Raw genomic sequence first — 26,458 nt, forward strand, 5'->3', positions numbered from 1 at the left:
ACATATTAAAGTCATTATAGAAGCCTATTGGGGATTTTATTTAAATGATCATGTAAACTTAAAAATGAAAATGTAGTTTTCCACATGTATGTGTTCTAGGATTTATTCCCGATCAGTTGTGGGTTAGCAGTCAAACACAGATAAGTTTTTTTTTCTACAATTATTCCAATGAGCTAAATATTTCAATAAAATAAAGTTTTACTGACAGTTTTCTCTCAATGTGCGGGCTGCATGTGTTTGAAATGTATCTGGTCTAAATACTATTCACATTAATTATACTGAGAGTACGGTAAAGTGGTTTATTGGTCCGTATGAGTCTGTGGTTGCCATGGTTTCTCTCCAGGTGCATCATTCAATTTCCATTTGAGCAACAATCACGGTCACATGTTGATCGTCATTTCCAGTGAGAACACAATGGCAGTATTTGATTTGGGGCTCCTAAACACACATGCACAGTTTATATTAATGGTATTGTATCCTGAGCAAAAATGCAAACATTAAATTGGACTCAAGGATGAACCGATTAGAAGGTCAACTTCACTGTGACATCATTATGTTCTGCTATAATACTTCTGGCCATTATTCGATGCTGTAAATCAGGAAGGAGATGCTGTGACCATGTTTCCTGTAACTCGTCTGGTTGGTGGAGGAAACAACCACCACAATATTGACAGTTACAGTAATTATTTGTGTTATATCTTAGCTTTGTTAGCTGCCGTGGTCTGATTCTTGTTGGAGGTGATGCTGAACGTCCAGGCCGTCCTGCTGAATGAGCTCCTACAGAAGATAAATTCTGCAACAATTAAAACTTTATATTGTTTTAATTAATAAACATAAAGCATTTTATTACAACCAACAAGAGGATAAACACACTACTGAAGACCAACTGAAACATCTGACAGTAGCAGACAGTTTTTTTTTACGCTAACTCGCAAAAGAAAATCTTCATGAGAACTAGAAAAAAAAACATAACTACAGCATTTTGATAAATCCATGTAAAACATTCACCTTTTCTTTCAAGTTACATACTCTTTAAAATACAGGTCCTATAGATAACATGATTATGTATAATATTTACATAACATAGTACCAACAAAATTTGATTAATGACATTTTTCCACTTGATGTGGACAAAACAAATTAATAAATCAAGCAAGCACACACTAAGTTTGACCTCACTGTCATGTGTTTGTCGTAATTCAAGATGACATGACGATGACGTATGAAAACATTCAGGACATGAAATACACAGCCTGCTTGTTAGGGTTGCTACATAAAGCTACTGGCTAACTGAGGTTTTTAAATAGCTAAATAATTCTTGTTTGTAGTGACGTACATTTATAAACCACAGCTGCAACAGTTTCCATGTAACAAAACAGGTATTAATTTTCTTTTTCTGCAATCATATGATCAGGAAGAACACGGAGAACCACTTGAGGTCCAGGTAAAAGGCAAAAATGTCATTACAGCAGTTTGCTATATTGCGTAAGCGAGTTAGCATTCAGGAGAAAATCTAAAACTAAAAAAATAAAATAAATAAAAATGGGCAGAGATGCATAAAAAGGCAAAGACATTTAGTGTTAGAGACATGCATCTCCATTCACAGTTTTCATCAATGAACACTACAGTAGTTTTCCTGCCTCGGTTAGTGTCGGTGACTGATGGTCCTGAGGGCAGGAGAGCACATGTGGCCACAGTGATTCTGTTTTCTGTTCACAAGGCGGCGGCAGCAGCAGCTGCAGCTGCAGCAGCGTCTGCCTGGATAAAATAAGACTAGCAACAGTTGAAAACAGCATGCGATGAGTGTTAGAGGGGGTTCGCTAAAGGACCTGTCCCACAGTAGTTACACTAATGTCAAGTTTGTAATATTGACCCAACTTTTAAAGACTTCTTTAACTATAAATATCTCAAGTGCAAAAAAAAAAAGGCAGCTCTAGCCTAACTTCAGCAGAACACGAGAGGGAAACCATGTCTGTGTGACGGTAGATAAATACTAAGTCCTTCCGTCTATTTACAGGGGGTGATCTTGTCCAGTCCGGGCCAGGACGGGATGTAGTAGCGGGGCAAAGTTCCCTCCATGAGCCTTTCCATCCACAACCCCAGGCGGTCCAGTTTGTGGTGGATCTGCAGGGTGGAAATGCTGCGGGACCGGTTGGATTTGCGCGGCGGGTGGTCGTCGCGGGAACTGGACCTCGATCTCCCCCCTGTAGTGGCCCCTTCGTCCTCAGATGACTTACCTTCAAGGTCTTCCCCGGTGTAGACGGGCTTGAACAGACAGAGATATTTCTTGTGGCCATTAAGTGCCAGCACGTAGCCGGTGTAGTCCATCTTGTGGTTTCCACCGTCGTCCTCGTCTGCGTCGATCTGCATGGCGTCCTGGGCGTATTCCAGCAGCGTGTTCATCCACTCGCTGTGCTTGTCAATATTCAGGAAGGAGAAATGCAGCGTCAGGCTCCTGGGAGAGAGAAGAAAGAACAGATGTCATGAAGTATCAATAATTTAATGCTCAGATAATGGAGTTCATTTGTTCCATGAAGGATGTTTGTTTCGCTCACCCTGTGAAGGAGTAGACCTCTTTGGCAAACTTGCTGAGGAGGATGTTCTTGGAGGCGTCGGTGAGCACCAGCACTATGTTCATGTGTCCTGGCCTCAGCTTCACCAGGTTGCTCATGTAAGTGATATCCGTCAGCTCCGTCACCTCCACAAAATTCTTCTTAGGGGGCCGACTAAAGCCAACAGCAAAAACATTGAGCTTTATCAAAATTTAGAGCGATAAAAGACCGAGTGATATCCAAAATGTAAGCCACAAGATACCCAAATCCTAAAACACTAAAATAATTATTAAATGGTTCAAAAACATCCGTCCCATCAGTCCAGACATGAATTCAACAGGCAAGATATAAAATTAGCAATAAATACTAATAAATATAAATAAATAATATCTCAGTAGAGTAACCAGTTGTGAAGACCCCAGTCTTTCCAGTTTAAACATATTTTAGTAGCAACTGCTGCGTTAAGTTTTTTTTTTTTTGTTTTTTTTTTTTTTTTAAACAGTCCAACCCAAATATCGCAATATATTAAATTTTATGTTTCAGGTGTTTTTTTTCCGCAATAATATATAATTATATTATTGTATTTTATGTTTCAGGTATAAGTGATGCCGCCACTTAACAGCAGTAAAAAGTTTTATTTGTCACAAAGCAGTGAAATGACGGGCAGACTTGGCAGAAGTGCAGAAAAGTGAAAGAAAAAAAAATTGCATATGACAGGAAATATCGCAGTGTTTGATATTATTGAATCTTAAAAACACAAAGATAAATCCTGCGCTCAGTAGAGTGTGAAATGTTAAATGTGTTCTTGCCTTGAAGCACCGCTCCCTGGTGACCCATTCTCTGCTTTTGTTCCATCCTTTGCTTTTGGTTTTGTCTGTTTATCTTCACTTGAGTCACTGAAAAACAAAGGGAAAGCACAGATGAAGCAAAGTAAAATTAAAAGCATTACAGCTGTTTTCTTTGGCTCGTCTTTAGCTTTTGTTTATACGGTGAAAAGATGACGCTGTTGCTATAGTTACAGAGTTGGTGGTCTAGTGAACCGTGTGCAGTAAAGCAACCAACCTGAAGGCCTGGATCACCACAGTTCCAAACAAGATGAACAAGGCAGAGAAGATGAGGGACAGAAGAGGCATCATCTCACGCCTGCAGGTCATCACACACAGCACACTGTATTTATTTACATCTCAAGAGTGTGTTCTTCCATGACATGGAGAGGAAAGCTCGCTTGAAAGTTAAGTACTGGTGTAGAGCAATTTCAAACTTTATAAATGTTTAATTTGTCTCATCAAATATTAACATTTACATGGAACTGCTGAACTGAACGAAACTTCAGATTTCTACCTACCAGTTGTTGTGCAGAATATCATCGATGACTTCAGAGAGGTAATCGTATGACGCGTAGATCCATCGGATTACAAACATCTACGGAGTGAGAGCACCATGTTTAGTAACCATTACCTTTGGTGGTGGATATTTAACAAACAGTACCTGGTTGTAAGAATAATGATTACACAGTTTGTTGCACAGCTGCTCGACTGTGGCAAAAATCATAATCACGATTAATTTGATTAATATTCAGATCACGATTATTTAATGATATCACTCAGTGATTTTGGAAACACCACACTTTTAAAAAAACGTTTTAAATGGGGGGGGGGGTTGGTTTTTGGGGGGGGGGGGGGAAATTTGACATCTTGATTATCTTGTTTTCATAATCGTTGGAAAAACAAAAAACCATAATTGAAAACAAAATTAGATTAATCGCCCAGCACTAGTTCAAACCCTCCATTTTAACTCACAGAGAACTTACCGATGCAAACTCGTTGTTGAGCTCAGGCAGCATGGCGTCGTGGATGAGGATGGACGGGTCCTTCTGAAGTCGCTCCAGCTCGTCCAGAAGACGTTGTTTGTCTTCTTCACTGCCGTTCCAGGCGGTCACGGGTTTAAACAAGGCCTTCCCTGCAGCGTTACGCCTCTCCAGGATCACCACCTGCGCACACGCACACACACATACACACACACCAGACAGTTTCAAAGAGGCTCTCAGTCCAGAGCTATGGATCAAGAACAGTACACTCTTTATGTATGAAGTATGAATCATCTAATCATCTTTTAAAGAAATACCAAAAAAAAAAAAAAGACTTTTTACTCTTGAGTGAAAAAAAAAATTGAGTTCTCCGTTTTTATTTTTGTTTTTAATTAGTTATATGGAGTTATATTATAGTTTTTCCAAAAAGTTTGTTTGGGCAGTGAGGAATAATCCTTGAACTGAGTGCTGTACAAAGGACAATTAAAATAAATAAAAGCAAGTAAAACAAATGTACAGAATAAGTAAAACACAAGGAAAGCATAGTAACTATACTGTATACAGAAACATGTAAACATACAAGAAAATAAAAAGGAGCAAATACACAATAATGAACATGACAATGGAGTAAAAGGTGACAAGCTAAAAAGGCCAGTGAATAAAAACGTGTCTTTAGCCTGGTGTAATAGAGATGGAGGGAGCTCATCTGATTTCTAAAGGAAACTGGTTCCATCATTTTGGAGCAATAACTGCAAAGACTCTGTCACCTTCTAGTTTCACGGTGCTTTCACACCTGCTCTAGAACCCTGGTTGGGTTTTCCCTCTCAGTACGATTCGTTTGTGCAGGTGAGAAAACAGTAATCAGACCAAAACAATCGCACCAAGACCCTTTAGAGGAAGTGGAACTGGCTCCGACCCCACCAGCAGAACAGAAGTCTTTATTGAGTTATAGTAACTATTTTTAAAATCAGAGGTGATGTGTTTATCAAAGCAGAGCTTGGAATCAGGTTTTTAGCATGAGACATCACATATGGTTTGAGGTGGTCTAGCTTACTTGTTAATACATTATCCTGCTGCAATGAATTTATTTCATGGTGCACAACCTAAAGCAATGCCAACTCTCAAATGTAGCTTCATGGTGAAAGTGGCAGTTGTAGTGTTGGAAGTGTCTGTGTGTGTGTGTGTGTCTGTGTGTGTGTTTGTGTACCTGTGGTGGTGACTGTGCGCTGTCCTTGTTCTGCATGAGGATGTCACACAGCGGTTGCTGTAGCCGCTGGTACACGTAGGCGAACCTAACGACTTCCTTGGTGTTGGCGGAGGCAAACGAGAGAAACGCCTGGTTCCCAAAAGAAAAGGTCTCTTCGTCCCGTGTCATCAGCAGGACACAGTATCTGAGGGGAAGGACGGACGTTACAGGACGTAGGTGAATACACACTGTGTAACTTAAAATACCTGAATTTTTAATTTGACACTTCGGTTTCATATTTTAATTTTCTCTCGTTAACTTATCAGGTGTGAACAGATGTTTAAAAAAAAAAAGAGAAAATGTTTGGTTCTCTTACTTCCTGCGTCTGTGGAACTGTTTGACAGGACAGAGCTCGTCAAACAGCTTCTGATTGACCAGCCTCGGAGCGAGCAGAAATTTGTTGTTTGACATGAACTCGTCGATAATTTGCTTTTTCATTCCTTTAGCCTGCAGAGAACAAACATAACCACGTAAAAAAAAAAGCAAAGTGGAACTACTTCACTGTAAAAACAACAGTGAACGGATCTACTTTATGTCCTCAGGCTCCGTATTGCTGTGATTGACCTGTATAATGTCAGCAGGCTTGTCGATGTTCTCTTTGAAGACCAGCATGGTCGGAGCGTAAGTGTTGATATTGAACTGTTTCTGCAGATTGGCCGTCTCTGAGAGGCCCTGGTCCACATAGCCGAACTGCAGGTAGTCTTTATAAGCAAAAGCTGTCAGCTACGGAGATGCAGAGATAAATTATTGACATGTTTGTTTTAGTGACGCAGTTACATAGAGGTACATTTCACACAAAAGAAAAGAGCCTACTTTGTATAAGAGGGGAACTACAGGCACTTGGTCGAACAGAAGCACGTGTGGCTTGTTGAGCTCGTGCCAGCTGTTCAAGAACTGCAGGTCATTCTTGTCTGTGACCTGAAATTTGAAAAAAAAAGAAGAAAAAACAAAACCTTTTCATTCATTTTGATAAATGCCAACAATCCATCCCTCCCTAAGTTACAGGTGTCCATGTATGCAGACAGTTTTTTAGTTTTCTTTTTTTATAAGTTGGAGGATGTATGTATGTGGGTTTTGTGGTTGATCTCGTATAGGCATATATATCGTATATACACCTGAGTACGGAGATGTGTGGGAGAGTATGTGTGAGTGCAGATAAACATATATACATCTGCTTTTTTTCTTTTCTTTTTTCTCATTTTCTTAATTTGGTGTATGTATATGGGTACATTTCTATCAATCATTCATTGAAAGTTTTCTAACTTTCTCATTTATTTGCTGGTTTAATTGATTGTTGATTTGTCCATGTTGTGTCAAATGAATTTACTGTAATGTCCCGAGGTCAGTGTTACAATGTGAGAACAAACCGCTGCTCCACGTCCTTCATTCCTTCTGCTATCAGGCTACTAAACGTCAACAGTTGCCATTTTAATTATATATAAATAAATTTTAATTTAAATTTCAAATTCAGTCATTAAAGTATTTCTATTATCTATCACCATAGAAACTGCAACATAATGTGTTATTTTTATCTATTCTACTTGTGTTATTCTTATTTATTTGACTTATTCCTGCATGTTGTTCCTTATTTTGACCCTCGTATGTTGATCTGTTGCCTCTGACATGAACTGATCTGCCTGTGAGTTCTGAAGTTGTGTGTATGGACTGGGTGAGCTGTAAAGGAATTGCCCTTCTTGTGATAAATAAAGTCTGAATCTTAATCTGAAACAAATTATGTAACATCCTGCAGAATATACTGTGTTTACGAGAAGATATTTACCCGCTCCACAAGCCTCTGAGGAAGAAGGTCCTCTACAAACTGCCTCAGATGCTCCTTCGCAACAGCATAATGGAAAAACGTCACTTTGCCATTGATGACTCCAAGTATTGATGGGGTGCGGTGAGCTCCCAGGTGATTGGCTAACCGTCTCTCGTAGCCAACATCCACCACGCCGATTCCAACACCTGCAAAGACAGGATATCCACATCAACCTCTTCAACTCACTCTGTGAAACCTCATAAAGGGCAGGGCAGCAGCTGGGTCATTTCCACACCTAGAGTCTCCATCTCCTGCACCACCTCTTTCCAGACGGGCTCGATGTGGATGCAGCTGAAGCACCAGTCAGAGGTGATCTTTATCAGGTACGGCCTCTTGTAGCTGTTGGGCACCACGTCGTTGATGTACTGGTTAAAGTGCAGCGTGTACTTGCTGTCAGCAAAGTCTCTGTGGGTTTTGCTGTTGAAGGGAAAGTTGAAGAAAGACTCGTCGAAGTAGAAGCTGTCGTGGCGATGACCATAGCGACCGCTGCTGTAAGGCTGGGTGTCATCAGTCTGCCCGTAACGGTCATAATTGGCACGTTTGTCTTCGTTGGATAAGATCTGAATGTTGGATGGAACAAACATCAATACGACACGACATCTTTCAGTCATGCATAATATATACTGTATGTTCCTGGCATTTATCAGAGTCAAAACACACACGCCACATGATACATCAGTTGATGAACCACATTTTTGAAATGTGACCAACCTCATAAGATTTGGTAATCTTGATGAACATATCCTCAGCACCTGGATTTTTGTTTTTGTCTGGATGCCTTGAGAAAGAAGACACCTGTTAGTTAAGAAATGAATGTGTTTTAATTTCAACAGGTGAGCGTCTGGTGAAAATATATACCATTCTTTTGCAAGGCGCTTGTAGACTTTCTTGATCTCAGCCTGGCTTGCACTCCTGGTTACTCCTAGGATTTTGTATGGGTCCATCTCAGGCCCGGCGTGGGTTGCTCCTGTCAGCAGCACTGAGAGGACCAACACTACAGCCAGCAGCAAAGACATCTTTGACCCTGCCATCACAGCTACCTTTAACACATCATAGGAAAACAAACAATTAACAATATGTTTACATATATATCACCATCAAGTTAAAGTGGACTACACCTGAAATAACAATACAACCTTTAGCTGCATTAAAACTCCATTTAAACCGCCTTTCAACCATATTGACGTTTGTATGATGAAGACAACCGGTTAGCTAAAGATGCTGAAAATTACATTATAGCATGCTAACCAGAAGCTAGGCAGGCTAGGAGATATATGTCAGCTAAATAACACAGCAACAGCTAACACCACGTCATAATCTTACTGACATGTTACTGGACTGTGACATTAACGTTATTCCTAAGGGATAAAAAAACGTTCACGCAGATTTTTTTTTCCATTAGGGTTATTTGCGTTGATACAGTGGTTAGCTGTCTCCACGAAACAGCTCAACATTTTCCCAGTCACCTCAAGCAGATGCGGTCAACCGGTACTACGCCACATATTTGGTGAAGATTTTAAATGCTCCTCGGCGTCTCGGTTAACGCTGATGTGAAGACGCGAAGGGTGTGTTCAGCAGCATCACCACAGTTCCTCCAGGGCAAAGCTGTCAACCTGCTGCCGTGAAGCAGAATAAGCTGAAGAAGAGAAGGGGGGAGGCGCCCAGCGTCGAAAGTAATTTTGGGAGAGTGAGTATTCGGTGACACCTTTTGCTTCGTTCGTGTGTTCTCGGTTTTTATTCCCGTCGCGCCGCGTTTTGTCAGCGTGTATATGTTGTGATACGGTGGCCGCGTAGCAGCGGCGCGCGGTGAATAGAATCAAACTCACCCCATTTTATTTCCGCGCTTTGCTCTCTCAGTTGACCAATCACAGGCAGCGGTGATGTAAACACGGAAGTGGCGAGTGAAACCGAGCACAAACAAGACGAAACAGACGAAACTTCTAACATTTGTAGTCTGTGGGTTTAATTTCACTTTTACACGCGACTTGTTATCACATCGCTCACTTTAACATACTGACTGACTTTACAACAGTCACATAATTTGTCAGGTGCAGCTTTTTAAAGACGGCTCCTCTGTCTTCCTCACTCAGGTCGTTACTGTCGGATGGAGAATGGAGGAAAGACACAAGAAGATCCTTCAGCGCAACAGGACCAACCTGGTGAGAGACTTGGACCCATCGAACCTCTACGACGGCCTTCTTGAAAAGAGAGTTTTCACCCAGGACATGATCGATGAGATTAAGGTAGGACAGCTATGTAGGTGGCGGCATTCAGGTTCAGGTTGTGGGGTGTTTACGAACACTCTCAACTCAAACTTTCTCCTTTCAGGGCTCTGGGACCAGACGGGACCAGGCCAGACAGTTGGTCCGGGACTTGGAGACCCGCGGGAGTCGAGCCTTTCCATTGTTTCTGCTGTGCCTTCAGGAGACAGGGCAGCACAGTCTGGCGGAGCTCCTACAGAATGGAGCTCCAACAGTTCATCTACAGCCCGCGACACCCACCGAGGTTCTTCGGCCTGTTCTGCAGCCTCTCCCAGTTTGTGAGTGTGTGACACTATAGTATATCTCATGAGGATTAATATCACAACTGGGTCTTAGTGGGAAATTGCTTTTAACACTTGTAATGTGAACACTTTTCTATCATTAATTGCTCTGTGTTTCTTTAACAGCCTCTCCAATGGATGTTGACAAGCAAAGAAAAGAAGTCCCTGTCCAGCCAGTACAGAGACCCAGTACTACTCCCAGTCCATGTAAGATATGAAGTTAATTTATATATTAGTAAGAATCTGATAAATTTCTTGACGTTTAACACATATTGATGCTTATGTCACAGCACCTGAAAGGGAGCACATAAGACCAAGACCACCAGGCAGACAACGACGGGACAGTATACAGGTAAGTTGTTACAACAAAAAAAGGACAAAGATTGCTGTACAATCAGTTTAATCCTACATTACATATTTATTTCATATTTTATGTCTGTGCTTCTGTGTATGTCTGTGTCAGAGCTATAAAATGGATGCCAGCCCATGTGGGCACTGCCTCATCATAAACAATGTGGAGTTTGAACCTCAGAGTGAATTGAGCAACCGAAAAGGCTCCAACATCGACTGTGACAAGCTGGAGAGAAGATTCAAGGCACTCAACTTTATTGTGGAAGTCAAGGCAAACTTAAAACAAAGAGTAAGAACTATTTCTTCTGCCTCCGTGTCTGAAACTTCACTGAAACATGTAGCTTGTATGAGCATGTAGCTAACAGCTCTCTTCACATTTCAGCAAATCAAGCGTGAACTGTCAGCTCTGTCTAAGGAGGACCACTCACAATATGACTGCTGTGTGGTTATCATGCTGTCACATGGGACTGAGGTAAGACCTGTCGGTCGACACTCTAACAAACTCCTACCAGAACTTTCTTTGACCTACACAAGCTCCGATCCTGATGACATGTAAGACCTGATGTGTGCTCATATCCATGCTCTTAGGTGAGTCACAACCGGTTCCCTGGTGCTGTGTATGGTGTGGATGGACAGTCCGTCCCAGTTCAGCACATCACAAACTACCTCAACGGCCAGCACTGCCCGTCTCTACAGGGCAAACCCAAACTTTTCTTCATCCAGGCATGTGGAGGAGGTAGCTAACACTGAGCATGCTGTTTAGTCTTACAACATTTAAAAGTTACACATGCACTACAAGTGTCTCACACACAGGAAATGCTTTTGTCTTTGAGGTGAAAGAGACACAGGGTTTGAGGTGTCACCGGATGAGGTCAAACCGTCCGTCGGTGGAGCAGACGACCAGACGGACGCCATTCCCATGTCATCCAGCAGCGACTCTCTGAGCATGTCCGACGAACCGGACGCCAGAGTCACTCTGCCCACGCCGAGTGACATTCTGGTGTCCTACTCAACTTTTCCTGGTGTGTTGTCTTTGGGGTTTTACATGTACAGAGTAATTAAAACCGTCAGTTTTCATTATCATAGCATCACAATACATTACAGATATGACAGCAGAGTAAAATACTATATTGAAATGCATTTATCATGACGTCTAAGAAGAGACAACAACAAAAACATCACAAAACAAACAACACAATTGATAATATACAATTAGCTAGGAAAAGGAAAAAAAATCTGAAATTACGAGAACAAAGTCATACTTTTAAGAGTAAATTCATTATATTCCAAGAAATTAAAGTCTTAATATTACGAAAATAACGAAAAATAAAATAAAACAATTAACAATAGATACAGTTAGCTAGAAATGGATACAGCTCTGGTTTGCTTTTAGCAGCACTTCATCTTTGTTGTAAAGTCAGATCAATAGATCGACTAGACTTGATATGAACGTCTTCCTAACGCCACTTTGACCATGTGACGTGTGTAGGTTATGTTTCTTGGAGAGACACCCAGTCTGGATCCTGGTACATTGAGACAATGGACCGTATCCTCGAGGAAAATGCTGCCACAGATGACTTAGTGACAATGTTGATGATGGTGAGCTTCTCTGTTAAAACTGCAAAATTAACTGGATGCTCGATTAAATCCCTCTGACCATTTCATTTAGTGCTTTTAAATTTAAACACAGACACATCTGATTATGAACTGTTCTTATTTGCAGGTGAACCACGAGGTCTCCCAAAACTCTGCAAAAGGGCTCTATAAGCAAATGCCTGGTTCCTTTAACTTCCTCCGCAAACTTCTCTACTTTCAAACCCAAACGTAGCCAAGGTTCAAAGTTCAGCTCGATGAGTTTCTCACTTTTAGATTCAGGTTCAATGTTCAATGTCTCTTTCAATTACTGTAATTTCTTGGGATTGTGTCTCAGAAGAGTTTTGAGATGTATGAATTTGCTAAATCGTGGTTTTACATTGATATTGTTTATCAAGCCTTTCTGTGTTTTTAATCATTGATATCTTCTTTATATGAACTTCTTAAACATAGGTGTCATCTTGGAAAGAAAATATGTACTGTGAACATGTGGCTCAGGTTAGTTTTTTTTTTTCATATTGGTGTCTTATCAACACAGCCGCTGTCAGTTGTCAAGAACAGATTTCGCTGACTCTTATTTTCTTTCTCTTTTATATTGATCATATTAACAAAGTGGATTTTTGTGAAGTGGTTTTGTGGAAAATGTGATAAACTCCAAAGGTGTCGACTCTCACTGTGAGCCGGAGCTTTTCTGATTCTCTGTCTGACCCGTTGGTCATTTATTCACCTGTTTTCTCCAGCTACATGTTCCATAATCCAACCCATGCTGTTCCACTACAGTTACTCTAATGTAACACACACAGCTGGCCAGTGACAGGGTGAGTCATTTTATAAGGAGAAGGTCTAGCACCGAAACGTTGTATTAAATTGTTTGTTGCACTTCAGACAGTGCCGGGACTTTTTGATTGCCACTCTGGATCCACTCATCCTGTTCCTACACACCTGCCTCCCTAAATAGATGTTTTGAATTTCACCACCACACCACATGTCTGAATCCAGTAACATTTACACACTGGAAGCACAACAACAGAACTGGGAGAACTGGGCTTGTGCTCACAGGTAGTTCCTACATACTGGTGCAGTCCACAAGGGAAAGCATGGGGGTTAAACATCAAAGACAATGAAAGAGAAAAACAAAATAAATATAAATAAAAAATGTATGTGTTAAAATAATCCCTTAAGGCCCAACATTCATCTTAACACACCAGCAGTGATATCACATACACCTCCCTTAAAACTGCCAGGAAATTTATACCCATAATTTATGTATTACATACACGTTGTTGGTGTTATCATTGATTCTTTTTTTTATGATCAATTATTTGTTGCATAAATAAGCAAGTAACAACACAAAATTAGATATTATTGGAGGAATGAAACATGCAAAGTGTGCTAATGAACGAAAGTTATAGGCATCACTGTTGCTTGTGCTACTGTTGAGGTTCAGTATGTAACACTGATGGCAATCCTAAAAGAAAAGCTCCTGTACTTTTCTAGACTCCAGACTCCAGTAGATGGTGTCTGTGACCCTCAGATATTTGTACTTTCTGTGAGTTTTTTGGTTCCCACCACGACCACCAGGGGTCTCCACTAACTTAGAATCGGTTCCATTTAAATCACCTCAACAACACAAAGTGTTTGAAATGCAGGTTCATCTCTCACCTCTTAAACTACAAACAATGAAATCACTCTGACACATACATACATACATACATGGCCGAATAAAACAACACATGGAAATGGAGAAAAAAAAACAGTATATTTCAAATAAAGTGCAAAGTACAATAGGTGTGTGTCACAGATGTTAGTGTAGCATTAGTCTAGTCTCCATGTTTGACATCAGATTTTCATATTGTATGTTTGAAACAGTTATTTCTCTTTTAACTCTTTTATTTTGTAACCCCAATTATAAGTATTTATAAACACAATAATAAATAATGATTATTAGTTATTATTTATGATTATAACTCCTTTTCGATCTCGTTTTACCTCTGTATTAGACCATCAATAAAACACTGGCTCAGAGTCTTTGGCTGTAATGGTTTTGTTTCTTTCTGAAAATGAGAAATCCATATTGTTTATTCTCTCTTTGGCCAAAACTGGAACCAAACAGTATTTCTCTCTCGTGTCTGGCCCAATCAGATAATACCTAGTTCCTCAGACCATCGTTTTGTCTTGCCCTTGACATGTTGGCACAAACTGAACATTTCTGTCAACTGAGACTATAGATGACCATGTGTTATTCTCACTTTCAATATTATTTTTGCCAGTATCCTCAAGTCATCATGACGAAAACGTTGTGATTATTGTTCTCCAGAAGTTTGTTTTCCTCCACCCATGTGGATGGAGGAAGAACACTGCTCCTGGCCAATGGGATATTTGGCTTTTAATGGTTATTTCCACAAACTTATTCACTAACCCTTAAGAATGGGGAAAACACAGGTTGTGTTTACTTTTTCTATATGCCTGAATCTAAACACATGCTGGACGCGGGTTATGAACCTCGTTCTCCTGGAAGAAAATGTTGCTTGTGAACATTATCCATACAGAAAATTGCATTTCCTCCAAAGCAGTTTAGGCAAAATCATTTAGTGCAATATTGACATTTATATACACATTTATAGGAGAAGCTTGTGTTCTTATACACAAATGAAAGTGGCCAGACAGAACAGTTACTGATACACATTTAGAACAAATATAACCAGATTATTACAATCATTACAGTTTAGTCTATAATGTGTTTAGCCAATATTTGATCATTTTATCTTCTCCTCTCCTGCTCCCAGTCTTCTTCAGCTTCCCTGTTTGAGTGACTGTTTGCTTTGTCTGTTTCACTGAAGACTTTAAACTGCTCTGGCCTCTTCAGGGTCTGCTCTAAAAAAACAGACATTTCCCCGTCCCTCATGGGATTGTCGTGTTATTCTCATTTTGAAAACTGTATCCAGCTGAACAGGAGCCACTGAGGTTCAGGCTTGTTTTGCACAAAAGATGCAGCTGACGGTCCAAGATCCAAATGAATAAATACTGGAGTGTGTCTGTTCCCACCATCAGTCTCACTGGTCACCTACCACTGGGTCCTGTAAAGCCATGCTGTGCATCAGCACCACACTCTGTGAGTAGAACTGATGACTGTAATAATTATAAAAAAATATATAGCTTTATATAAATTTGGTAAATTTAAAATTGTGATTTTGTAATGTTTTAGTTTTGATGTCAAAGAAACCAAAGTGTTCCTTTATAACTCTTAGTGGTTTCATGTTGTATTTTGACTCATTAAGAAAGTGTAATATAATATACTATAATCTATGTCCTATTTCTTTTTTTTAAATAATAATCTGACAGTGCTGTTTCTTTTTCAGTCCTGGCAGCAACCTGCCTGCTTGCAAGTGCAGGTAAATATCTGTGTGTCTGTGTATGTGTGTATATACTGTATGTACTGTACTGTATGTATGGAATGAGGATATTTGAATGCATTTAGCTTTGTGTTAAACTCATACTTCCATATCTGTTTCTTTTTTCTTTTTTTTCTTTATCAGATTTCCCCACAGAGACAGCTACCACCTGTGAGGGCTACAACATCCATCGGCTGAGCTGTGGTATGACTTTACATGTATTTCCTGAACACAACAGTACTTATATTTATTTTTGGCAGCATGAAAGAGTTGGTTTGGTTTGTTGTTAGGGTTGAAAAATGTATGCTTTTTATTTATTTATTTTATTACTTTTTTGATCTGACTCAACAAGTGTTAAGACAAAAAATGTTTATGTGTTGAATTTTATCAGGACTATGAAGAAAACATTTGTTGTGTATGTTAGGTTAGCTACTGTTTTCTTTATGATACAAGATTAAGTAATTGCTTCTATCATGACAAAAATAGTTTTGCTGAATAATAGATTATGTTGATGAAATCCATCAGAGTTGCAACTGTATTCAAAGGAGCTATTTTTAAGTTTTTGCTTTAGCACTAACTGCTTTTTACTTACCAGTCTAGAGGAAATGCTGTGAGTTCAGCATCAAACTACATTCCTTCACTCGCCAACATCTCTCTCCAGAGGGGGAAAGAAACACTTATGTTAACTCTCTGTTTTATCTACTCTTAAAGTTAGCATGCTAACCAGCTAGCTCAGGCTCGGTCGGCCAATTTCAGCACAAGTAGTGCTGCTCAGAGGACGTATTATAAGCTGTCAATGCTAATGCTAGCTATGTATCAAAACTTACGAATAGTTAGTTTTATTACCATAAATATTTATGATGGGCTATTATTTTTCATTCTCAATAATCTCTTTTTTCACCACTTTGCTGAGTAACAGGTTTCGGAGTGATCAGTGTTCAGACGGCGCTGTACGGACGTAAAGACAGGGTGATCTGCAGTGAGGGAATGTCTACATACAAGACTGAAAACATATACTGCTCTCTGGACGGCGTGTTGGGCATCATCAAGAAAAGGTACGTTCCCGCTGCTGCCATACATCAACGTCGCCGCCATCTTGAATCGGTCAAGACTGTAAACAAACCAGAATAAACGGAGGAGAAGCGGTTTTTCTGGATAAGTAAAATAAACACTGTAACGTTTATATTTCTCAAACGTTTTCAATTATTTGTTCTTATATTGTGATCTAGTAAAAAAAAATAAAAGTTTTATCTCCAGTTAGAATCATCATAATTTAGACTGTTTTCAACAGCCGACTGTGGCCCCTGCCGATCAGGGCAGATCTCCTGTCCCAAGCAGACGGCCAGATTTGGCACAACAAACCGGCAACTCTGCAACTGTGGGTGTGGCTGCTCTGCAGCTAAAGCTCCTTCCACACAAGCTAGCTATGGCCAGAAATGGAGAACTTCCCATCATGGGATCTCCCACTGGTGTTAAGATCTCTGACTCGGGCCGCTTATGAACCTGTGGAGCAGGCAGACCTGAAGTCCCTCTCATAAGATGCTGTTCCTTTCGGCAATCTGTTCAGCCAAAAGAGTCAGTGAATTACATGCTTTGTCTGTTAGCGAGCAGTGTTTGAGGTGGATGGCACGGGGGTTTCGCTGTGGCCAAATCCCTCGTTCCTCCCTAAGGTGGTAAACTCCCAGACAGTAAATCAAACAATTGAGATCAGCTCATTTCAACTAGAGTCAGCGTCTGAGGAGGGGGACATAGACTTACAGACATTGTGTCCGTAAGGGTGTTGAGGGTTGAGTGTCACTGCCAGCTGTTTGTCTGCTATGGTAGTAGTAAACTGGGCTTTGCTGTGTCTAAACAGGGCCTGTCACACTGGTTGGTCGACACCATTTCCCATGCTTACCATGGTCAGAACCTCTGCCACTTCCTGTCCCTGGTAGTCTAGTGGCACACTCTACTAGGGGTATGGCCACCTCCTAGGCTGCTTCGAGAGGGGTACCTATTGCAGAGATTTGTGCCGCAGTGAATAGTAGTGAATGTAGTATAATAAAAGTTTTAACAATTCCTTATGACAAGGAATTATTTCCCGCCACATAAGTATTAAGTTCATTGATGCACACTCCTCCTTATAGAAAACAGTGATTACAGCCTAAACTTACTAACTGGAGAAAAACTCCAAACTTTACTCCATCATCATAAGCTTTTGAATATAGAAATGAGTCATTGAAATTGGTTGAGAGATATAAAAATTTGTGCTTGTGCCGTTAGTATTGTGCCCAGGTCACAAAACACTAAAGCTTATTTCAGTTTTCTTGTGATTCTGCTTGAATCATGGTCTTTATATTCTTCCTGCAGGTGTGATGGAAAAAAGTTGTGTGAAATCAACTCAAATGTCTTCACACCTGACCCCTGCAGGGGCACCTATAAATACCTGCGGACCACGTACACCTGCCTCCCATCAAGTCAGTCACACATCTGCATGAAACTAAAACAAACCTGCACTGATCGTTCTTTATTTATGGGCTTGTATTTTTGCCTGATCCTCAAATGTTTTTTTTAAACACAGGAAATATCTGTATAACCATTCTGCTTTGAACTCTTGGTTGATTCAGACAGGAGGTTTCATGTTGCCATGGAGTTTGCTAGTCAGCAGCAGGCTGTTTGTCTGTTTATCTATTTTTGTTAGTGTGATCTAATTTGAAGAAGATCATGAGGAAAGAGGTGGGATTTCACATTCATGCATGTTTAATGTGATTCATGTTACTTTTGGCAGCTACCCATGTGGTATGTGAGAACTCTTTGGCACACCTGTACTGTGGTAAGATCACTTTTTACTCCTGTTTCATGGCACTTCAGCCTAGGGGTGGGCGATATGACGATATTAGATCGTGAAGGATTACAACGTGAAGACGATCTTTCAAACTGCAGAGATCGTGGGATCGTCTAGGGCACATTCTATAAATTGCAGTTCTAAGCTGATGCACCGACGAACCACACGTATTGACGTCGTCAACCTGACCGACCAATCATAGCGAATTACGGGCAGTGACGCACTTTCCTACCCGCCTCCTTGATTGTGTGTGTAGCGGTAGCACATGGAGAGCGATGGCTGAAAGCCAAACGGAGTCGGTCGCTAAAAGAAATTCCACCTCCATTATATGGAATTGGTTTGGATTTTCCGCAACTGATCAAGCGCAAGCAAATGTAATTTGCAAAGTTTGCACAGAAACCGTTCGCACGTCGGGTGGTAACACGACGAACCAGAATGTTGTTGTTTACCTTAAACTTTACGTTGTTTGCACATGCAGGCAAAACTGCGACTATTTGAAATAAAATCTGTTAAGAAAGGTTCTTTGGTCTAAATTGTCTGTTTTTCTTTTTCCAATTTAAGATCGTGATAAAATCGAAATCGTGATTTTATTTTTAAAAAATCGTGATATGATATTTTTGCCATATCGCCCACCCCTACTTCAGCCCTCACCTTAATATCTCTCTTGCTCCTTTGGCCACCTTCACTCAAAGCTTCCTCTTTTCTCTTTAACTCAAACTCTACCTTTTTATTCTGCCAGCTGCAGGGCAGGTTATAACCGTCTACGGTGCTGATTATGGACGCCGCGACCGGACCACATGCATTTACAAACAGTCTGAATCTAAGATCCAAAATACTGACTGCTATAACCCCACCAACACAGTTGCTGAGAGGTACAGATACTTTTTTTTTTTAATTATTGACTTTCAGCATCAAACAGATATTTCCATACAATGAATCTCAGATTTCATCCTGAATGTAGCTATATGATATATAATCATGTTTGTGAGCACAGGTATATATTAAAGAAAAAAAAAGACAATGAAAAAGAACCATGAACAGGTAGGGAGTGATGTTTTTTTGTAAAGTATTGATTTGTGAAAATAAAATCAGGCCCATAGGACATTACATAGTCAGTCCATTTTTTCCAATATGTGACGGTACATTGCTTCAATTTATGATCGACAAATGCTGTTAGCGTCTCCGTTTTATAAATGTCAGTTGTAATCTCCATCCACACATTTTGAGTTGGGTTTTCCTGTGAAAACCATTTCCATGTAAGATTCTTTTTACTAGCCACCAGCAGTACATTCATTAAATATTTATCTCTTTTCGATCAGTCTCGACTTGGTGTATATTCAATATATATGTTCTTCATTTCGGGAGGGATATCACATTTGAAAATGTCTTGTAAGGCTTTCTATATCTTTCTCCAGCCTCTGATGTATGATGGTGGTTTGAGTTTTGATTTCCACAGTTTCTCCAACAAACAGGAAGATTAAATACCTGAACAGGTTCTTCCAGCAAAACTCCCTCCGTTTCTGTGATCCGCTGCACTTCCATATTGTTGTCCGTTCTCCCTCAGATATAATTATCCCTCCTTCCTTCTCCCATTTTGTCTTAATGTATGAAGTCCAACATGTTTTAAGGTTTAACAGACCATAATGTCCTAATGTGTGTATGAAATGATTCTTTTACCGGTATCTGAATTGTATGTTTTTCCCAACAGTTCTATCAGACATGTTCTTGGCTCAGTCACATGTTTCACCTTCATATCAATATAATGTCGCATTTGCAGATATCAATAAAAGTCTTGATTTTCTAACAGGTGCAGCTGCCACTCTGTGCAGACCTGTGCCTCAGGTTGAAAATCAAAATCATGATGTATTTAAAACTGCAGATTTGTGATGCCATCCACTCTCACCTGTTCTCAGAGGATGCTCAACATTTCATATGCACCTGAAGCACTTTGAAGCCTGTCCTCACTCATGTCTCTCTGACTCCACAGCTGTAACGGGAAAAACAGCTGTACTATCAAAGCAAGCAACTCTGTGTTTGGAGACCCCTGTTCTGGCACTTACAAGTACCTGGAGGTGTCTTACACTTGTGAATGTAAGTAGCTTACATTACAACCTTTAGGCTCTACAGGATTCAGATTTTTAGTGTCTACATTTCTTCTTGAAGTAAAAAATGCATTTTTTTTGTTGAACTGTCCATCTGAAGTGAAACTTATCTCATTTGTCTTTTTGCAGATCCTGTGACCATTGTGATAGAGGCTTGGTAAATATAGTGAAAGCACAATGAGATTACAATATACGTGCATCAGATAAAATACTTTAAATCTGCAACATGTATCTTATCAGTTTGTGATTAAGTTTTACTTTTTGCTAATCGCACTTTATTTTACTGTACACTAATAAGATGCAACAAGCTTTACTTTGTATCAAATTAGACAAAACTATAGATAATGTTCTTTATTAAACAGTAAACAAACATAGTTATACCTGATTTAAAAATATAAATAAATGTGTACAAAAAGAGCTTCATGAATCCTTCAGGTGAAGCAGAAGGATTGACTGTCAGTGTCTGCTGTTTATGGATCTTCCAGGAAGTTCAGTGACAGAAAAAACAAAACAAAAACACAATAGGTGCTTTATCATATTCCAAGAACAAAGACTCACCTACGTGTCATTTCTCAGGTAACATGAGCATGTCCTGAGCCAAACTGTCCATTAGTGTGACAGTCCTCTCCACAGCTGTGTACCTCTTGCTGCCTGTGTGTGGCTGCCTCCTTTGCAGGTACTGGGAGGTGGGAGTGGCAAAGGGTCGTCAGTACCTGGGCTCATCAGCACACCTGGCACACCTGGGCCCTGTGCGCTGGTGCTTTTAAAACCATGTTGGAGCTCAGCTCTGTGTCTCTTTCCTCCCTGAGGCACCAGTTTGGTTTTGGTTGGTGTTTGGTTTGTGTTGTTTCTGTTGCTGCACCATGCAACATTGCACTCACACACTTCTTCACTCATGCACTCATTTAATTTTGTAGTTTAGTTGATTTATTTATTTAATAGGGACGATGCAATTTAACATAGTTTCAAAACAAAGCATGAAACTAATGAGTTGCACAAAGAGTTTATAGCTGATGCTAATTCTCGACTCTTGTCCCTAGTTGGGTTTTTACGTGTGTAATGTAATTAAAACAGTCAACAGCAAAAACAACACAAAACAAACAGACAACACATTTGACAATATCCTACAATTAGCAAAAAATATCCAGATGTTCAGTTTAAAGAGCGACAACAACAAGCTACAAACATAAACAATGAAAAAGAACCACAACCAGCTAGAAATGAACACAGCTTTGTTTTGCTTCACCTTTGTTGTAAAGGAATTTATATCTGAAGTCAGTTTGATTTCACTTGGTGATGTGTTCACAGTCCTTTATGGAGAAAGCCAACTGTCTAAATTTAGATCTACAATATGATATTTTGCAGTTGCCATTCACCACAGTTTCTCTCTCTCTGAATATGAGACTCTGGATCTAAACTGTTGATAAATCTATGAACTAATTTGAGAAAGATATATTTTGTCCATTACTTTTAATGCCTGAGTGTATAAGGCTGTGAGGAGTCTGAGTCTAGAGTGCATCAATAACTGGGTACGTAACGTCTGATTCATTTGAAGCAGTTAAGGTTGTCTTTACTGTTTTTGATAACACTGCTGATCTTACAGATTACACATGCCATTGTTAGTTTGTTTGTGTGCGTCTCCCTCTGTCATGGCCGTGCAGCCCGGTTTGTGACATCAGGAAGAGTAACTGATCACACAAGCACATGAACTGAAAACAATGGGGCCACATTCACCTCAAAGATAAGGGGCATTTCCTTCAAGGAAGGAAATGTCAGAAAAGTGACTGCTTGTTTGGAAAGAGACGTGAATGCAGGTTTTTGTTGTCAGACTGGAAAAATCACCACAATCACCAAACATTGAGCCAATTGCGTGAGGTCAGGCTGTTGCAGGTTGTTTGGCAGGTAGAGCGAAGACAGTTCCTCATCAAGCAGAACAAATACAGGTGTGACTGACCCAGCCTCCATCAGTCCCACTGCTCACCTGAGACGGGATCTTCTGAAACCATGCTCCGCTTCAGCCTCCGCACCGCACTGTGTGAGTAACAACTGACTGACAACTACAACAATAATCATGCTGCCTTGCTTCAGAGGCCGAGAGCTTTATTATATCTGATTGGAGTCCTCCAACCTCTCTTCTGTGGTCACATCTTTCAGGTCCCCACCTCTAAACATCTAATATTCTTTCAGAATCCACGTCCTCTGGGATTTTTTGGGAGGAAGGAAATAGTTTCTGCGATATCTGCTGAGCTATTGGATTGTTCCATTAATGTACAACAACTGAATTTTCCCATCAGCTTCAGCTGCGACTCATCTGTTGTGGCCCTAAAGTTAAATATTTCATTAACTCAGTGTAATTATTGGGGAAAAAATAGTTCTAGACTGTGCACTTACTGTTTTGTGTTAGTTCTGAAATGGCCATATAATTCCCAGCATGCTCCAGTGTTCTGTATATGGTTATAGCTGGAAGGGAAATCAGCCTCCCCAGGTTGTTTGAAGAAGCAGCTCATTCGCGTGATTTTCTGTCTCTGTTTAGAAATTTGTTTCTCCTTGTCTGACTCATGTTGTAAAATCGTTAAGGACTGGAATCCGATTATTGATTATTAAAGAAAGCAAATGGACTCGGCTACAAATTCACAGTGCAAGTTGATTGATGTGTGTTTACAATCGAGCGATGATGTGTTTTACGGCGTTTTATACTTTTGACAGACATTCAAAGCTTTTCTACACGGTTGTAATAAATAACATTAATTATGGCTGCTTCAGAACAGAGTCATTGTTAATGTTACCAATAAAATCTGTGATTTACAAGTCAAAATGTCTGCAGTGAAAACTGTGCTGTAGGACAGGATACAAGACTTTGTGACTTATGCTTTTGTTTGGCCGACACAGTTTGACTGATGTTTGTTTTCCAGTGCTGGCAGCAACATGTCTGCTCATGACGGCAGGTAAATATCTGAGTGAATGTAGTATGAGATTCATTTTCTACATATTGTGTATGTATATATATATATATATATATATATATATATATATAGTTTATGTGCCTGGACACACTGCAATTTGTACTTTCATATCTCTTTATGTTTGTAGTTTCTACAGAGAGAGTTGTCACCTGTGACAGCAACAACAACGTCCAACACCTGAGCTGTGGTATGACAGAACTTTCTAAATCTTTGTGTCAACAATGAAAATTTTGAATTTAATTTACACTGGCTCAACCAGTGTCGAGGCATTAGAACATTTTGAATTGTACACATTAACATTTTTAAATGATTTTGGGAGGTGAACATTGATCCGCAAAATTACAGTGGCTATCACAAATGACAATGACCCTAATTTTTCTAAGAACACAAATGATCATATCAGAATAATATGAAATAAGATCATAAAATTATAAAAATAGAGGCCTGGATGTTTAATAACCCCCCTCCCGGTGTGAAACAGATTTCGGGGTGATCAGTGTGCAGGCAGCTCTGTATGGACGTGCAGACAATGAGACCTGCAGTCAATGGATAACTGAGGAACAGCTCAACGATACACAGTGCTCTCAGAACGGCACCACAGACGTCCTCAGGAGGAGGTACACGTCACATTCATAATAACAGAGTTAAAATAGTGTTTTTCTACATGCATTCAGCTGCTGATGGCAGTGAGTCAATCATTCAGTGTCAATGAACTGTGAGAAAGACCTCGCCTCAAATATCGTACTTACTATTCAGGAAAGAACCTGCGTCACCGACTGAAGCACTTCACACCAGATCCTCATTATTTAGACACTAGGAAAATGCATTACTGCAGATCCATAAGCAAATGTAATATTTATGGACTTGTATTGAATTTCCATATATGAAACATAAAATAAAAAAATATATGTAATAATGAAAGCCTATATAACACTTTTTTTTCCTATACTGATGTGTTCAGCCCATACAAATATGTATGTTTATGTATGTATGCTTGATGATAGTGATTAAAACAAGTGTACGTCTGATGTAATTTCTCACCTTCTGTGATTATTTTAATTTTCCTGAGCTTTAACTTTGTGCTAAAAACCTGCTCTGACTGTCCTTCCTGAAGGTGTGATGGTAAGAAGGTGTGTGAGATCAACGCAAATGTCATTGGTACCTCTGACCCCTGCTTTGGCGTCCACAAATACCTGGAGACCATCTACACCTGCTTCCCAGCAAGTCAGTCACACACCTGCGTGACGTGCACATCCACAGTGACTCAGAGCCTCTAACAGGTTTGATCAGTGTGACTAATCTCTAATGATGATTCTTGTTCCTCTGACAGTTCACGTGGTTGCATGTGAGCGCTCTCTGGCACATCTGTTTTGTGGTAAGATTGAATTTCTTTTTTGCATTTATGGTGATAAACAAAAGCATAATTACATAATTAGAAATCAAATAAACCACATTCCTTCCTTCCTTCCTGCCTTCCTTTCCTGCCTGTCCTCCTCATCAGATGTGGGGCAGGTTATATTTGTCCTCGGAGCTGACTACGGACGCCGTGACCAGACTACCTGCTCTTTCAGACGGCCTGAACGTCAGATCCAAAACGTTGACTGTTCAAGACCCACTAGCCAAGTTGCTGACAGGTACAGCTGCTCACCTTTATAATAAATACAGTCAAGTACAGGACATGATTCTGATTCTGATTAAAGAAGGAAAGGCCAAATCTAAACTGCACATTATTTACCTGGCCTCCATAACAACCTGCTTTCTAAAGCCTGTTTTTACTCATGTCATTCTGACTCCACAGCTGTAACGGGAAAAACAGCTGCACTATCAGAGCAAACAACTCTGTGTTTGGAGACCCCTGCAGAGGCACTTACAAGTACCTGGAGGTGTCTTATGTGTGTGACTGTAAGTATCTCGTAGTAAGTAACTGTAATTGAACTGTGCAAAGGAAAAATACTGGAAAGAAAAGATGTTAAAGTGGATTAATAATTTGTCTGAATTGAATCCTTTGTTCTTTTGCAGATCCTGGGCTCGCTCCTGAGGAGCCTGTGGAAACACACTGACGCTACAGTCATATCACAATAAACATGCATTGAATGAAATTAATTTGTAAAGTTTATGATTTTGTCCATTGGCCAGAGAAATGCAAAAAATAATGATGCTTATGAGGATGTATGTAACTCCAGAAAAGCTTAAATACAATCCTAATATCCCAGACAGTTGTGTAAAATGTGCATTATTTTACTGCATGTGAAGGTGCACTTATGTACAGGACTTTTGGAAAGAAATAATCAACACATTTTCCAACATAAAGGATCCCTGTACTCCCAGAAGTTTGTGTTCTTGGTCTTGGTCCCTGAGAACTCATGAAAGTAAGTTGGTTAATCTCTGCCTATTACAAGCAGAACGTCTTATTGCTGTACATTGGAAAAGTGTTTGTGGACCATCCTGGGATTGAAAGGCTTACATCCACGATCAAACAAAAAAGTCATATTTTACATAAAATATGGGATTAATTTCTCAAATAAATCAAATATTTAGCATTTACCAAATGACTGTATGCTTTTTTAAATTTATTTTGATTTGCAGGTATGTTAGTATGCATATAAAACTTCTTAAAACTTCTTAATTAATTCCATCAGTTCATGGGCGAGGGGTTGGGACGGAGGGAAGAGGGGAACGTTTTTTCAAGGAAGACTTGAAAGATAAGCCCAACCCACTCTGGAAAAGTGACGTATCATGTTCAAAATCAATAAAGATAAGTGATATAAAAAAAATGTAATAAATATAATGCAGCAACTACTTCCAGAACTACGTATACTAAAATAACACTATGGAATAGTTAAGTCGCAGGCAGGTTGTTAAGGAGTCATTTCAAAACATTTCAGTGCATAAAGCCGCGAACAAGACGACATCATAACTTGTTAAGCAGGAGGCGGAATTAATTATATTTCTCAGGTTGAAATTTCAATGTAAAAGCTTTTAAGTCCAGCTTTTTTATTTTAATTAATTTTTTACATTGTTTATTGTTATCGTATATAGTATTTCTAATTTATCTTAGATTCTGTTTTTCTATTTTTATTTTATTTCTTATTACATTTTCACCTTGTGCTGCTGTGTCAGTTTCCTCTACAGTGGTCAATAAAGGTTCATCTCATCTTAAATCTTTCCTGTTCTCGGTTTAGAGACAGATGTTTTGACGTGGTCTGGACGTGGGCAGCTTGGCCTGGACACTTGTTTCAGAAAAGATTTTAATATGCTCCATATGTG

The 26,458-nt window shown here is 39.7% G+C and overlaps 3 protein-coding genes across 5 annotated transcripts; 2 read left to right on the plus strand and 1 right to left on the minus strand.

Moving 5' to 3' along the window:
- Positions 1-855: 855 nt before the first annotated feature.
- On the minus strand, positions 856-9,082 carry dnajc16 (DnaJ heat shock protein family (Hsp40) member C16). Its single transcript, XM_022765926.1, has 15 exons — positions 8,891-9,082; positions 8,283-8,464; positions 8,136-8,202; positions 7,660-7,984; positions 7,386-7,570; positions 6,419-6,523; positions 6,170-6,328; positions 5,922-6,052; positions 5,567-5,750; positions 4,363-4,542; positions 3,898-3,974; positions 3,615-3,695; positions 3,362-3,448; positions 2,556-2,726; positions 856-2,455 (listed from the first exon to the last, which is right to left on the minus strand). The coding sequence occupies exons 2-15, from the start codon at positions 8,453-8,455 to the stop codon at positions 2,008-2,010; spliced, it is 2,373 nt and encodes a 790-aa protein (XP_022621647.1). The 5' UTR covers positions 8,456-8,464; positions 8,891-9,082; the 3' UTR covers positions 856-2,007.
- Positions 9,083-9,308: 226 nt separating this feature from the next.
- casp9 (caspase 9) lies at positions 9,309-13,891 on the plus strand. 3 transcript variants are annotated; one of them, XM_022765914.1, is made up of 11 exons: positions 9,309-9,380; positions 9,515-9,667; positions 9,753-9,963; positions 10,093-10,173; positions 10,257-10,318; positions 10,430-10,606; positions 10,700-10,789; positions 10,906-11,053; positions 11,151-11,339; positions 11,807-11,916; positions 12,041-12,583. In XM_022765914.1, the coding sequence occupies exons 2-11, from the start codon at positions 9,536-9,538 to the stop codon at positions 12,143-12,145; spliced, it is 1,305 nt and encodes a 434-aa protein (XP_022621635.1). In that variant the 5' UTR covers positions 9,309-9,380; positions 9,515-9,535; the 3' UTR covers positions 12,146-12,583. The 3 variants fall into 3 exon arrangements, 2 of the variants coding, with proteins under 2 accessions (XP_022621635.1, XP_022621634.1); XR_002665743.1 differs by adding an exon at positions 12,651-13,891 and having other exon boundaries at positions 9,329-9,667; positions 12,041-12,408; XM_022765913.1 differs by having other exon boundaries at positions 9,329-9,667.
- A 1,081-nt stretch (positions 13,892-14,972) lies between these two features.
- Positions 14,973-25,251, plus strand: LOC111237003 (L-rhamnose-binding lectin CSL1-like). Its single transcript, XM_022765933.1, has 19 exons — positions 14,973-15,022; positions 15,270-15,302; positions 15,447-15,506; positions 16,222-16,357; positions 17,652-17,758; positions 18,070-18,114; positions 18,866-18,998; positions 20,114-20,217; positions 20,358-20,385; positions 20,905-20,977; positions 22,182-22,263; positions 23,141-23,173; positions 23,319-23,378; positions 23,673-23,808; positions 24,306-24,415; positions 24,522-24,566; positions 24,693-24,825; positions 24,990-25,093; positions 25,211-25,251. Exons 1-19 carry the CDS (start codon positions 14,998-15,000, stop codon positions 25,249-25,251), a joined length of 1,488 nt encoding a protein of 495 aa, XP_022621654.1. The 5' UTR covers positions 14,973-14,997.
- Positions 25,252-26,458: the final 1,207 nt, after the last annotated feature.

The sequence above is a fragment of the Seriola dumerili genome, unplaced genomic scaffold (genome assembly GCF_002260705.1).
Source record: "Seriola dumerili isolate Sdu_G_001 unplaced genomic scaffold, Sdu_1.0 BDQW01000800.1, whole genome shotgun sequence".
In the NCBI taxonomy this organism is placed as follows: Eukaryota; Metazoa; Chordata; class Actinopteri; order Carangiformes; family Carangidae; genus Seriola; species Seriola dumerili.

What these genes read in the sequence shown, in the direction of transcription:
- casp9 (XM_022765914.1), top strand. Translation starts at nt 9,536, where the DNA reads ATGGAGGAAAGACACAAGAAGATCCTTCAGCGCAACAGGACCAACCTG. An exon ending in TCTGCAGCCTCTCCCAGTTT is followed by an intron (nt 9,964 to 10,092) that starts GTGAGTGTGTGA and finishes TTTCTTTAACAG; the next exon opens with CCTCTCCAATGGATGTTGAC. An exon ending in TAGTGACAATGTTGATGATG is followed by an intron (nt 11,917 to 12,040) that starts GTGAGCTTCTCT and finishes TCTTATTTGCAG; the next exon opens with GTGAACCACGAGGTCTCCCA.
- LOC111237003 (XM_022765933.1), top strand. Translation starts at nt 14,998, where the DNA reads ATGCTGTGCATCAGCACCACACTCT. An exon ending in CATCCATCGGCTGAGCTGTG is followed by an intron (nt 15,507 to 16,221) that starts GTATGACTTTAC and finishes GCTGAGTAACAG; the next exon opens with GTTTCGGAGTGATCAGTGTT. An exon ending in TTTGGCACACCTGTACTGTG is followed by an intron (nt 18,115 to 18,865) that starts GTAAGATCACTT and finishes TTATTCTGCCAG; the next exon opens with CTGCAGGGCAGGTTATAACC.
- dnajc16 (XM_022765926.1), bottom strand. Translation starts at nt 8,455, where the DNA reads ATGGCAGGGTCAAAGATGTCTTTGCTGCTGGCTGTAGTGTTGGTCCTC. An exon ending in AGATTACCAAATCTTATGAG is followed by an intron (nt 7,985 to 8,135) that starts GTTGGTCACATT and finishes TCCAACATTCAG; the next exon opens with ATCTTATCCAACGAAGACAA. An exon ending in CAGTTCCACAGACGCAGGAA is followed by an intron (nt 5,751 to 5,921) that starts GTAAGAGAACCA and finishes CCTTCCCCTCAG; the next exon opens with ATACTGTGTCCTGCTGATGA.